The sequence below is a fragment of the Micromys minutus genome (genome assembly GCF_963924665.1).
Source record: "Micromys minutus genome assembly, chromosome: 24".
Lineage (NCBI taxonomy): Eukaryota > Metazoa > Chordata > Mammalia > Rodentia > Muridae > Micromys > Micromys minutus.
In genome coordinates this window covers 46,389,977-46,404,450 of record NC_137959.1, presented here as the reverse complement: position 1 = coordinate 46,404,450, position 14,474 = coordinate 46,389,977, and the positions used below count along the sequence as shown (strand labels likewise).

General features: G+C 45.8%; 1 protein-coding gene across 3 annotated transcripts in view; it reads right to left on the bottom strand.

Moving 5' to 3' along the window:
- CAPN9 (calpain 9) overlaps positions 1–14,474 on the bottom strand; it is a gene marked incomplete at both ends in the record, with an annotated part of 33,453 nt that overhangs the window by 15,319 nt on the left and 3,660 nt on the right. For 2 of the 3 annotated variants that reach the window (XM_080937239.1, XM_080937240.1), the window contains 6 exons: positions 70–155; positions 1,610–1,693; positions 2,845–3,013; positions 4,868–5,001; positions 7,152–7,270; positions 9,740–9,809. In XM_080937239.1, coding sequence (XP_080793365.1) covers positions 70–155; positions 1,610–1,693; positions 2,845–3,013; positions 4,868–5,001; positions 7,152–7,270; positions 9,740–9,809 — 662 coding nt within the window. The remainder of the gene's footprint in view (positions 1–69; positions 156–1,609; positions 1,694–2,844; positions 3,014–4,867; positions 5,002–7,151; positions 7,271–9,739; positions 9,810–14,474) is intronic. The other variant, XM_080937241.1, reaches the window with a different exon arrangement.

Below are 14,474 nucleotides of genomic sequence, written 5' to 3'. Positions count from 1 at the left end.
CCTGGAGCGTGCCAAGGTCCTTCTGGTTTTTAAATGGACACAGAGCAGGAATGGAGCAGAGCCACTGACCTGTCACTCCATGGCCCATTCCACTCCACCTGGCCCCAAGGGTTACGGACTCTGATGAGCTTGATTCTCTGGCCGTGGAAGTTTACCTCAAAGGAAAATGCATCAAATAAACATGGAGTGAAAAGCATGATGCCTTTAGCCATTCATGAGACCTGGGGGTTCATCTCTATGTACAGCCAGCACTATCCACACTCTTGTGGAAACCACAGTGAAGATGTACTGCGCACACTTATGTCCCCCTCTGTGCCCACCTCTGGCTTTTCTGAGACAGGGCTCACTATATACTCTATAAACGTTCGCTAGCGCTGCTCAAGGGAAGATTCTTGCTGTTGGTGTGGATAAGCCTGAGCCAGGAGGAGACAAGTTGGGTATTCCTGAGGAATGGATGGGGAAGGGAGACTCTGAGGAAAGTTTTAGAGGTTACAAAGTATCAACTAGCCAGAGATCTTAGCCCTCAGTCTACTGTCAAATGCTGAATGAGAGTGGAATTGTGACATGAAAGAACAAGTCAAGTGGGCTGGGGGCGTGGCTCTGTTAGTAGACTGTTCGCTTAGCATGCAACAAAGCCGAGTTTGATCCCCAGAATCCCATAAACCAGGTGTGGTGGCACACAATTAGTGTTTCATATTTGTATCACTTGTGTGGTAGAATCAGGGGATCAAAAGTTCAAGGTCAGGCTTGAGTTATGTAACAAGTTTGAGGCCAGTCTAGGGTACATGAGATTCTATCTCAAACAAAACAGAACAAAACAAAAAACGACACAAAACAAGTCTCAGAGGTTAGAGGCACATATCTCTGTAATCATACAAGTCAACTCTTATGTGAAATCTCACATGCAGAATTGAGCAAGCACCTTATCTATGGACAGTTGCAGAAGCAAGTGGACCAGGATGAGAAGTCACTGGGCTGGAAATAACAGAAGGATCTGGCCTCAGACGAACACTCAAGTGAGCAGGTGTCTCAGCATGTGTGATAGGAACAGACACAGGAGCAATCTTAATACATTCACATAATAATTGTACATATCTATATAATGAATATGTACATATGTGCCTGCATATATAATTCAAGTGTTTATACTTATATAAACTGAGTATGCATATGCTTATATACATAAAAACATGAATATGTGTGTGAATATGCAAAATCTATATAAACATGTGCTTATATAATGGATATACATATCTGTATGCATTTAGAACAAATATACATATTTATGTACATAATAAACATACATGTATATATGCGTATATATTTATTAATTTGCTCTTGTAATGGCTGTGTTTCTCTGTAAAACCCTGGATGTATATGACTGCTATAGAATTGAGAAACAATTAATTTATATACACAAAATCTGTAATCCCCCTAAGGCAAGCTTGGTGTGTGCATGGGCCGCCCTCCTCCTCCCTGGCTCCTGTCTGCTGTTTCTTACTGCAGCTCACCCGTGTTAGGTGTGACGTCCTCTGCTGCACAACATATCTAAAGACTGGGTTGTCTTGTTCCCCCACCTCTGTTTCCTGTAGTAGGCCCTGCCCCCTACCTGGTCGAGTCCAGTCACGGTGTAGGCATGGCCCTTAATGAGACCAAAAGGTGTGCGGGCTTCAGATTCTGAGGCATTCAGGGTCTAGAGCAGAGGAAGAGCAGAGTCAGGTCCATCATCCAGGCCAGCTTCCCCTGTGTCAGACCCAGACTCAGCCCCATGCCTACCTCAGCACATCCCAGCCCTCAGTTTCTCAAGGGCAGCCATGTATATAGGCCTTAGAAATTAGGAGTGCAGGACTCCTAATAGGTTCATCAACGATACACAGCAAAGCTAATATCTGTCCAGGGTGGGGGACCCCCACAATTGCAGTGAGTCTACTTTTTTAACCCCAAACAGAAACTAGCCACCCCAGTGATAGTTTTAGTGAATGACACCTTCAGTCACACAGGGGAGAGACTTTCCCTAGTAACATGTGATTTGTTCATGAATATGAACCTGCAGCAAAAGTGATTAATTCACACACACACACACACACACACACACACACACGAGAGAGAGAGAGAGAGAGAGAGAGAGAGAGAGAGAGAGAGAGAGAGATCTTTGTAGCTAATCCAAAGAAGAAAGGGGAAACTTGAATAGATTTCAAAAAACAGAGGACATACATTTTTTTTTAATCTCTCTATGTATTCTATGCATTTAGAGGATTAAAAAAAATCCTGGTAGCTTTCTTTCTGGTGGATTTTTTTCATAGTATAGAAATAAAAGGAGCACATTTCAGAAGAGCTCACTGGTGGATTCCCTTTGGTGGGGTGAATCCTGCCTGGCAGCACTGGTGTTGAGGGCAGCTGGGGCCCTGGTTGGTGTGGTACTGGGAAAGCAGTCCTGGGCATGATGGGAGAGACAGACAACTCTAGCTCTAGACAATATGGGGCTTTCCACTTGGCAGCAGGTGTATTTGCCCACTGAAATTCAGCAGGCATTAACAAGAGCTTGTGCTGACTTGTTTGTCTGAGACAGTCCCATGTACCCCAGCCTGTTCTGTCCTATAATGGAAGATGACCTAGAGCTTAGGACTCTCTTGCAGCTATCTCTTGGGTGCCGGGAGTAACAGTTATATTTCAGTAGCCTGGTTTATACAGCTCTGGGGCTGGACCCTAGGGCTGCCTGCATGCCAGGTTAGTGTTCTACCAACTTGTGTTTTAATTAAAGACGACCACCTTCCAGATACTCATGTCCCTTCTGGATTGCTATTTCTGTCCGTTGGTGCTCACATGGGCCGGCCAGCCACTTACATCTATGGAGCAGCCCAGTAAGGAGCCACGCTTCAAGGCCTTCTCCAGAATCTCATAGAAATCCTCTGGTGCCTCTTGGATTTGGAAGTGCTCAGCCACACCCCCAGTGAAGTCTTCCATGGCTTCAATGGCGCTGCCCCCCTTCAGTGCCTCATAACTCCCATTCAGCCTATGAAGACAGAAGAGCAGATTGGTTGAGGGACTGGGAGAACAGGATGAGGTGCGGGGTCTGCTCAGTCCCCAGAGCACCAGCCAGACTCAGGGAGGAAGAGCCAGGTGGCAAGGCCTGGTATTAGCAAATAGCAGCCGGGGCTGATACTGAGAGTCACCATCTCACACCAGTCCCACCATCTTCTTCACAGACTTTTTTTTTTGATGTTTAAATGCTCAGTTGTTTATTTGTTCAGTCTCTGAAGTACTGAGATTATTTTTTATTGTTGTTTTATGGTGATCTTCTTACTTCAGAGCTGGGGTTATAGGCATCAATCACAATGCCCAGCTTCTTCATCTTGATGTGTGTGTGTGTGTGTGTGTGTGTGTGTGTGTGTGTGTGTATGTGAATATATATGACTGAGTGTGAGCCAGACTCTCACTTCATAGACCAGACTGGCTTCAAACTCTTAGCAATCCTTCTGTCTCAGAATTTCGAGTTCTAGGATTGTAGGAGTAAGTTACCAAGCCCGAGAAAAAAAATTGAGACATAGTATTGCTATATAGCCCAGGCTAGCCTGAAACTTGTTTTGTAGACCAAGCTGAGCTCAAACTTATGGCGATTCTTCTGCCTCAGCTTCCCCAGAGCTGCAGTTATAGGTATTCATCACCATGTCCAGCTTCCTGTGTGTGTATGCACGTGTGTGTGTGCATGTGTGTGTGAATCTGTGAGTAGTTGTGGTGTATACTCACGTTTGTGTATGACTGCATATATCTATGTGCATGCACAAGGGCCAGAGGAGGACATTGAGTGTCCTGGTCTATCAGTCTTCTTCTGAGACAGGGTCTTTCCCTGGAACTGGAATGAGGCTCCAGAGTACATGTCTAATTCTCTCATACATGTGTTTTGAGGGTGACCAAGGCATCCACTGTCTTCCAAACTGAATCAAGTTTTATTTTATACATTTCTGATGTGATTGGAACTTAGTATAACTAGCAGGCTGGAACTGGAGTTCTGAAGGAATTGGGATCATTTGGCCAGGGATTAGAAATGACCCTGCTGGGCTACAGAGATGGCTCAAGGGTTAAGAGCACTGACTGCTCTTCCAGAGGTCCTGAGTTCAAATCCCAGCAACCACGTGGTGGCTCACAATCATCTGTAATGAGATCAGATGGCCTCTTCTGGTGTGTCTGGGGACAGTGACAGTGTGCTCATATATAATAAATAATTAAGTGAATGTTTAAAAAGAAATGACTGCTAATTTGTGTGAAGTTGCTAGACTGGTCTAACCACAGAGACAGGAAGAAGAGGGGACTGGAGGAGAGGGATGGGCTCCACTGTCTATTAGGGACTGGGTTTTACTTTTGCAAAGTGACCACTTCTGAGGGTGGGTGCTGTAGTTGGTCACATGGCAGACAAGTGTGTTAATGCCATTGAACTATGCCCTCAAAATGTTATGATGGCGAATGTCTTGAATGTTTCCTAACAAATTTTAAAAGGAAGAAAATGAACACTTGGGGACAGCTGCTGTCTTTTCACTGGCATGCCACACACCTGAGCTGTGGCAAATCCTGGTATAAGACCTGAAGAACCATTGTCCCATGTGGGCACAGCCAGGGGCCCTCCTTCCTCCTAGCATCTCCCCTGCCAGCATTGCCAAGGCCAGATCCGTGAGTCAGGGAGACAGGAAACATGGCCACCATGTTTGAAGCTGGAAGTGTCTAGGTCATCTCGTAAGAGTGGCTTAGTATCCAAATCCCTGACAGGTAGCAACCATTCTTCCCAACCGATTGCATCCCAGTCTCTCCATCAAACATCCCTGTGAGGGGATGAGTCCAGGCTTCTAGGAGCAAGGGAGGGAGCCCCACTCACTTGGCATAGGCTTTCTCCAGCAGTGCGCTCCAGAACTCATTGTGGTCAGCCGAGTGGAGGAAGACCAGGCGATCCCTGAAGGTGGGCAGGCGGTCATCGATCACGACGTCCAGCCATTCACTGTGCTGCCAGAACTAGTGCCCAGGGCAAACATGGTGACAAGGGTGAGTCACACGGAGCTGTGGGTCCAGCGGCAAATGCTAACTCCATGGTTCTTCCAACCCTGAGCAAACTGCCCTTGAGCTCCAAGGAAAAGCTCATCAGGTGCCACATCAGGGCTGCAAGGACAAGGCCATCTGGGTCTCATAGCAGGGTAACCCACGTGTCACAGCAGGGCTCAGTGGACCCATCATAAAAATCAGTTCCAGGACTGTGACAATGGAGGTGGGTAGGTAAGGAGAAGTCACAGTAGACAGCCGTGCTCTGAGCTAATGCTTTTCTCCACAGGGCACCAGGTTAGTGGGCGGACGTGGGAGGGTGGATATGAGCTTAGCTCTGTTCACACGAAGTCTGCATTCATGCTTTCATCCAGCTTTGACCTCTTACTCGCCCGAATTTCCCAACCCACAGAAGTGGAGCCTCAACACAAATGTGTTTGAATTTGGTTTTCCTGTGTGCCATGCTTGCAGAAGTGAGGGGCATATGGGTAACACACCTGAGAGTCTGGGTGTTTGCATGCGTGAGCGTGTGTGTGGGGGCATGAAAATCTATATACATGCATATAGTTATGAGCCTGAATGTGTATGTTCATGTACATGTATGAGGTATGTGTTTATGTGCATGTATATGTGAGTGTGTACATTTAAATGTGCATCACGTGGGTGTCACAGTTAGTATCAGCTGTCAACCTGATGGAGCTCAGAGTCATCTAAGAGCAGAGGAATTGCTCAGATCGGGGTGACCCGCGCCCGTGTCTGAGTTGTCTTGACTGACTAATGGGGAGAGCTCCATTGGCTGTGGACGGCACTGCCTTCAGCAGAGTCCTGGGCGGCATCAGAAAGCTAGTGTGAGCCGGTGAGTGAACAGCAAGCACTCCTCTGTGGTTTCTGCTCGAGTTCCTGGCCTGACTTCCCCTCAGTGATGAAAATGAATCATTCTTAAATATGAGTTCCTTATAAATTAAGGACAACTTATGAAACTGTAAGCCAAACAAACCTTTTCCTCCCTTAAGTTACTTTCCATCCAAGTGTTTTATCACAGAGACAGAAAGAAGGAAACTACAACAGTGGGTGAGTTCATCTGTGAATGTGCAAGTGTGGGACAGAATGTGTGTATATGGATATGTGAATATACACACACACATATACACACACACATACACACACATACATATACTACACATATACACTTAGTATACACATACATATACAGTCTATATACACATACATACACATACTATGCATATACTAAAGATAGTTTATACACATATACATAACACATATACACATACATATAATATACATATACATATTATACACACAGACACATATATCTACATATACTATACACACATACACACATATACATGTATACTATACACAGAGAGACATGTACTATACACATACCACACACACATACTATACACACATACTATACATACACATACACATACTATATATATACATATACTATATATACACATATACTATACATATATACATGCTATACATACACATACATATATATACACATAGGCATATACATAGGCATACACATGCATATATGTGTGTACATATATGTGACTTAGCACATTTATGTGGGTGTTCTGTGTATGAGTCCATAGGTGTGATAATGTAAAAATGTGCATTGCATACATGCATAGAATCATGTGTGCGCTTGCACAGGCATGAGGATACATGTGTGTTTATGAGTACAGGTATGTGTGTTGATGTAGGTGGAGAGAGACAGGCAAAGGAAGCAAGAGCACGGCAGGGTCAAGTCTCACTGTACAGCTCAGTCATACAAAGCTCATAGCTGTTTGTCTACAGCTGTGTTTCTCAGGTTTATGTTTGATTTCTCTGTCCTGTACTTCCTCACTGAGGGAGCCACTTCCCTTATGAGCAGAGCTCTGGCTCCCCAAGGGAGCTGCCATGTTTCCCTGGGGATAACATATGCTTTCCTTTCCTCTTGCTTGCTGCCTCTGGATGTCCCAGGAAGATTCCCACATGGTTTGGCACCACCGTGTCATATAGCCTCTGGGGTTGTCAACAGCACAGAGCTGTACACAGTATCTTCTGGGCCACCTTCCATTGCAAACAAACCCAAGGACTCAAGTTTCCCTTACCTGGAAATGAAATATCCCAGCATAGCCAGAACCAAATCCTTGGTCCTGGGGAACCACCCTGGCCAGTGCTTTCTGGTTGAGGGTTAGGGAGGCAATGGCCGCCAGGAGCCAGCAGTCTCCTGCAGAGGGAAGGTCACATAAGTATCACACTGATTCCCAGGAAAAAGCAGTGCCTGAAGGGTGTGAAGCCTCCTCTGTGGTAGCAAATACCTCTGTCCCTCTGTCTGTCTGTCCCCTCTGCCTGTCCAGCCTGCTTTTCCACCACGCTCTGTGGTTGCCTCCTGGATACTGTGACAATATTTACTAACTGGTTTCAGACACAGGGTTCACTTCATCTCATTTTCATAAGGTCTCAGAGGACAAGGGATACATGATGTGTCTCAGTCGCTCTACGACAGTGGGTGGGGAAGGGTCTCAGGAACAACTCAGTGATGCCTGTCGCAGTCCTGGCTACTGCCTCTCCCAGACCAGGCTTGGTTCAGCCATGGGAAGCAGCAGCTCCGAGGAGGCTTCTTTGCTTCCCTTCTTCTTTCTTTCCTTCTTCCTTCATGCTTCCTTCCTTTCTCCCTCCCTCCTTCCATCTCTCCTTTCCTTCCTCCTTCTCTTCCTTCTTTCATTCTCCACTCCCCCCCTGGTCTTTTATGACAGGGTCTCATTCAGTAGACAGGCTGTCCTAGACCTCAGCCTATAGCCTAGACTGGCCTTGGACTAATATCAATTCTCTATCCGCTCATCCACCCACCCATCATCCATCTAGCCATCTATTACACAGCCATCCATATATCTTTGTACATCATCTGCTCACCCATCCATCCATCCACCCATCCATCCATCCACCCACCTACCCACACACCCACCCATCCATCCATCCACCCACCCACACACCCATCCACCCACCAATCCATCCACCCACCCACCCACCCATCCACCCACCTATCATCTATCCATCCACCCATCCACCCACCCACCCATCCATCCACCCATCCACCCACCCACCCACCCATCTATCCATCCATCCATCCATCCACCCACCCACCCATCCATCCACCCACCCACCCACCCACCCACCCACCCATCCATCCACCCACCCATCCACCCACCCATCCATCCACCCACCCATCCACCCATCCATCCACCCACCCATCCCTAATCTACTCATGCATCATCCACCCACCCACATTCTTCTATCCATCCATTGGCCATCCTCGAACCATTCATGTATCAATTGTAGTATCTACCACCTGTCAACCATATATCATATCTGTCTATTTGGCATGATCTACTGACTTTTGATGGTCTATCTATCAATCTTTCTATCATCTATCTGTATTATCAATCATACATATCTGTTACATACCATCTATCACCATTTAGCTATTTATTATATATGATCCATCTTTTATAATCTCTATATATTATGTCTTCAATTTATCTGTCTTCTGTCGTCCATCATCTATACATCATCTATTGACTATTAACTATTATCTGTCTTCAATCTATCATCTGCATATCTTTTCCTTATTTCCTTCCATCCTTCCTTCCTTCCTTCCTTCCTTCCTTCCTCAACCTAGTTAACTGTCACCAGATTGGGAAGCTGACTTTGTTATTCTATGTAAAGACAACTTGGATTCTCACTGAGATTCCAGATAATCTGTTCTAACTGCAGTGACCACAGTGTTAGCCTGGGCTCTGGGTAGCTCAGTCTAAACAATATGCTTTCTTCTGTAGCACATTCTACAGTGTAGCATTTGTTTGTTTGCTTTGTGTTTTCAGATTCAGTAAGAGTAAGCTTTACCCAGGTGTTTTTTTTTTTAAAAAGATTTATTTATTTATTATATATAAGTACACTGTCACTGTCTTCTGACACACGAGAAGAGGACATTGGATTGCATTACAGATGGTTGTCAGTCACCATGTGCTTGCTGGGAACTGAACTCAGGACCTCTGGAAGAGCAGTCGGTGCTCTTAATCACTGAGCCATCTCTCCAGCCCCACTTTGCCAAGCTTTAGCCTAATTCTCAATGTTGCTGTTAGGTCCCCAGAAACCCTTGTAGGAGAAATTCTTTGAGCATGAAAGCTACTAGTGTGTGCTGGCTAGAACCACGGTCTCTGTGGCCAATATGGTTTTGCAATCTGACTGCCCATCTGTCATTTGTGACCTTGGACAGACTGCTTGGTTCCCTTGCCTCATATGCAACATTGGGAAGGCAACTGGAAAAAGGAGCAGAAGTGTGTAATCTTAGGGAGAGGACATGGCAGGGAACAGGCTCACGGGGTAGGCATCACTGAGCTATAAAACTGTAAGCCACCATTGCGCAGTCAAAGGGTTGGGAGCCTCTGAATCAGGTGCTGCTTTTAGGGGAGGCTCACCTCTCTGGGAACACAATGTTACCAGAAAAGCAGGAGTGCCCCAGGGTAGAGAGGCCTCTGGACTCTATGCAGGGAAGGCACTGCAAACTAGGGGGGAGAGGGCCAGGTGGTGGTCTTGTTCTGCCAGCCCCGTATCCTGATCCTCAGGGGCCTGCATGGCTCTGGCTCTGGTGGCACCTAAGTGTGACCCCTGGGCATTCCCTCTCCTCTCTACTTACCCAGTTCCCCTTGGCAAATGTCGGTCCTGGTGGCCCCTCCAAGAATGAATTCTGGATTTTCCACAATTTCCTGGTGGAGTGAGAGCATTTTAGGGAGGGCCCAAAGCAGCCCTAACGCTGCCCCAAGGGAGACAGCCAGCTTCACCCGCAGGGAGACAGAGCCTCATGCACTTGATTTTTCCCCTGCAGAAGGCCGGGAGGAGGCAAAAGCTGCCAGGGGCAAGGGTTATGCTCTGACCTTCCTGGGCTCAGCTTAGTCCATCTATAGCTTTTCTGTAGAAACTCATGCCCTACCTAATGAGGAAATGGGATGTCAAGCACCAAGCCTCCTGCCTCAGTCCTTCCTTGGCCAGGCACAGGTGGGTTCCAACCAGTCCTTTACCATGAAAACTGCCAGCTTTGGGCCGCAAACTCTTCACCATGTGATCATGTGATCCAGAGGCTCAGGCAAGATCTCCACACCCTGCCTGCCTGCCCTCTTTTTCCTGGTAGGTTTTCTATATCACACTAGGAGGGGTGTTTGCATATCACTCAGAACTTTATCACACACAACCCCATTATTGGGTATTTTATGTAGTCGTGAATATTTTGTGTGCATAGCTATAAATGTGTAGAAACATAACATGAAAGGCTCTATATAAAATATTAAAAAGTAAAAGCAATTATATAAAACATGTGGGTTTTATTTAGGAGACAGGTGTCCTGGAACTTGCTCTGTAGATCAGGCCAGCCTCAGACTCATAGTGATCTTCCTACCTCTGCTGCCCCAGTGCCAGAAGGAAAGACACCACCACCTCTCTAAAATGTGAATATGAATGTGAATACTTGGGGCTGGAGAGATGGCTCAGTGGTTAAGGGCACTGACTGTTCTTCCAGAGGTCCTGAGTTCAATTCCCAGCACCCACATGGTGGCTCACAACTGTCTGTAACGCAATCCAATGTCCTCTTCTGGTGTGTCTGAAGACAGCAACAGTGTACTCATATAAATAAGATAAATCTTAAAAAATATTAAAATGTGACTATGTAGTGGGTTGGCCCAATGCTGCCTGTATGCTAATGTTAATACTGGGCCCCAAGGCTGGTTGCCCCAGAGATAAGGAGTCTGCACTGATACCATGTGACCTTGTCCCAACTTATTTCTGGTTGGCGAATAAAGATGCCAACAGCCAATAGCTGGGCAGAAGAGTCATAGGTGAGGATTAGGTTTCAAGGGCTTGGGGTCAAGGAGGAAGAAGCCACCAGGGGCTAGAAGTCAAGAGAACATGGCCATGCAGTCTGGCCAAGTGGAGCTAAGAGCCTCCCAGATGAAACATATGTACATGAGAAAGGATTTAAACACCATAAGGATGAGGTCACATGACAAGAAGCAGGAAAACTCAGTCACTGTTACTCCACAGCAGTGCAGCGGGTTCTGAGGACCCCTGACTTGGCAGAGGTAATAGTTCCAGTGTGAACCTTCTCTGATCAACCGTGACTGCTCCCCAGACCTGCTCTGAGGCTGGAATCCAGGTTTCACACAGGCTAAGCAGGAGCTTCACCCCCTGATCTACATCCCCAACTTTATCCTACCTCTCATTTTGAGATAGGCCTCACTAAGTTGTCCAAGACGGCTTTGCACTCCCAAGGAACCCAGGCCATCCTTGAACTTGGGATCCTTCTGTCTGAGCCTGCGGGTAGCTGAGGTTATCTCCCTGGCACCACCTATAGACTGCTGGGGGGGGGCTTGCTACCCATCCTGCTTGTTCTTTCCCCCCTGTGAGACCCAGGCCCTGCAATTTAGGGACACTGTTTCTGGGCAGTGAGAATCAAAGATTTGTGCTGACATTGGAATAAATCTGCCGTCACATTCAGTGTGCCTCAGCGTGTCCTACAGGTTAATGTCTTGATTTCTTTTTCTTCCTTATCCTATCCCAAATTCATTCTCTCTCTCTCTCTCTCTCTCTCTCTCTCTCTCTCTCTCTAAGGTTTTTGAGACAGGGCCTCACTATGTAGCTTAGCCTGGCCTCAAACTTGTGACTCTCCTTCCTACATCTGCTCTCTTCTGCCTTTCTGGGTGTCAGGCTCAGCCCAGCACAAGTGAGAGAGAGGAAGTCTGTGATCTGAGAGAGCCTGTCAGTCAGCTGTCAGAGGGTTGGAGAGCACTGTGTCAGATGCAGGGCCAGAAGCCTCTCCTTGGGCTTAGGGGCAGCTAAAGTGAGTAGAAACCTAAGCCTGTTCAGGAGGGATCCCCATGGAGGTCTAAGAATGGGAAGAGCCTAGCCAGAAGCCTAGAAGGACGCTCTGGACAGACAGAGGGACTCACTTTAACTGGATCAGGGTAACATCAGAGAGGAAACAGAATTGGTAAAGCTGGACTGAGGAATGGCCAGGGTGGGGACAGAAAGTCCCAGAATCTCTAACTTGATACTTGGGGGTAGCTCCAGCTGCAAATCTGCACAACAGCCAGAGTTGTCTGCTTCCTCCCCTGAGCTTGGATCCCAGGGCATGATGGGAGTGGGAAGTTTATAAGGCCAAGGGCAGCCTAGACAGAGCCGGAGTGAAAGCTGCTACCTTCCCTCGAGGCCCTCAGGATGTGACTGGGTGGTGGTCAGTGGGGGAGTGCCAACTCCCAGGTCAGGGCTGTGTGTCTTTGTTTCTAAAGTGTTCATGTGATCTTAGGGGGAGGGGTTCAGGGACAGGCTGTGCTGTTGGTTGTGCCAGAAGGCCAGGCCTGGCAGAAGAACTCAGGAGGCCAGTTCCTCACAGAGGCACCGCCCCCCTGCAAAACCACACACACACACACACACACACACACACACACACACACACACACCCCATACAACTTTTTTTTTCTCCCCTAGCACTGGCTGCTCTGAGTCTTTTACTGAAACTGGGCCATTGATCAAGGCGATGATTAATTTCTTGTGCCCATTTTTTTATTTTTTGCCCTCAGCTTCCTGATATTATTTAATTAAAAAACTGGTAATAGGTAGATATGCACCCTGAGGGTTTAAAGTAGAAGTAATAACTTTTTTAATTTAAAAGTTTATATTCGTGGTTCTTTTAAGTTTTTTTATAAGGTCACTTTTAAAGATAAATAATAAAATAATTGGTCCTTTTCTTTGTAAACCACAAATTGCAGCCTGCCAGTAAGAGAAAATGACTGAGAGAATTACTTTGCTTGCTTACACAGGGCAGGCCGTGGGGCAGCAGAATCTGCTCCTCCATTTTGTGTGTGTGTGTGTGTGTGTGTGTGTGTGTGTGTGTGTGTGTGGATTTCTCTACTGACTCTATAAAGTTGTTCTCTAATCTCTCTCTCTCTGTGTCTCTGTGTCTCTCTGTCTCTCTGTCTCTCTGTCTCTCTCTCTCTCTCTCTCTCTCTCTCTTTCTCTCTCTCTCTCTCACACACACACACGTACATCATGGCCTGTGGTTTTACATACATATATACATACACACATACATACATACATACATACATACATAAATACTAATAATATATAATTTTAAATGGAAATAGAAATAGTCTGAAAACATGTTTTTACAGCAGAGAACCAGAAGCAAGAAATAAGCAGCAAGTGCCTTTCTTCAGTAGGTATAAACTATTCCAAAGGCACACATTAAAGAAATCACGACACACATATACCCCTGAAAGTTCAAAGAATTCCTTCCTTCTGCGTTTCTAAGAAGGGAAAGCTAGGGCTGCATAGGAAATGGTGAGGAGAGAGAATTTCTCTGTGAACTAGATGGATTATTTTTTTTCTCAGCTCTTAGGAAATATCTCAAGCAGCCACCATAAAAGCCTCTGGCTGAGATGTTTAAAGGTGAGCAGTTCCAGCCTTCAGCCAGGCAGTCTGGGGGAGGGGTGAGATGCTTTGCAAAAGGACAGGGAGTCATGTGGTCCAACTGTAAAATAGAAAAATTGCATGCAATTATTTTACAAGCAGAGCGCGGTGATGTGAAGGGAAGAAGACGTGATGATGCTCTCAGCTTGTTAGAAGCTTTTCCTTCTGGGGAGCTTGAGGTTACAAGGAGTGCTGTTCACTGGCAGCTTTTCCTCCTTTTCTCTCTAGACATCAAGTTACAATAAATCCTGCACAGAGGGGGTTAATGTTGCAAGGATGTTTTTAAATAATTTCTGTGACCAAAGCCAGAGATACAAGCCTGGCAATAATTCTCCCTGACTCCAAGCATCCTGTATTGATTGATTAATTATTCCACCAATGAACTAACAGGTATTGACCTTATCTGGTTGAGTAGCATTTAGCCAAAAGTCAGTAATCTACATCGACCACTTAATGGAACATCAAAGCTCAGCATTCTGACAGGTTTATGTCATTCAGCAAAAATCTGTCTACGTTTTTGCTGATACCGTGACCTTTTGTATCAAGCTGTCTTTATAGAAAATGAAAAGCAATGACAAAATTAAATCTTGGAAATGATGCTTTGTTATGCAAAAGAAAGTTCTTCTTTGTCTATTGCAAATAGCTTCAGCCAAGATTCCACGGAGAGCTTTGTTTGGATTTTTTTTTTTTCTGTCTGAAGAGTGGTTTTCTGTGTGGTGGTATTATATATGACATTCTCGAGAAAGAAATTATCAAAACAATGAACTGAGATAACTCACAACCCAGGAATGGGTTCACATAAAACAAATCTTGCATCAAAGATGCTGGATGTCCAACAACTAAATACTATGTGCCACTAACCATCGATTTAGCATTTGATTAAAATATTCAGTAAAATCTGCAATTCCCTG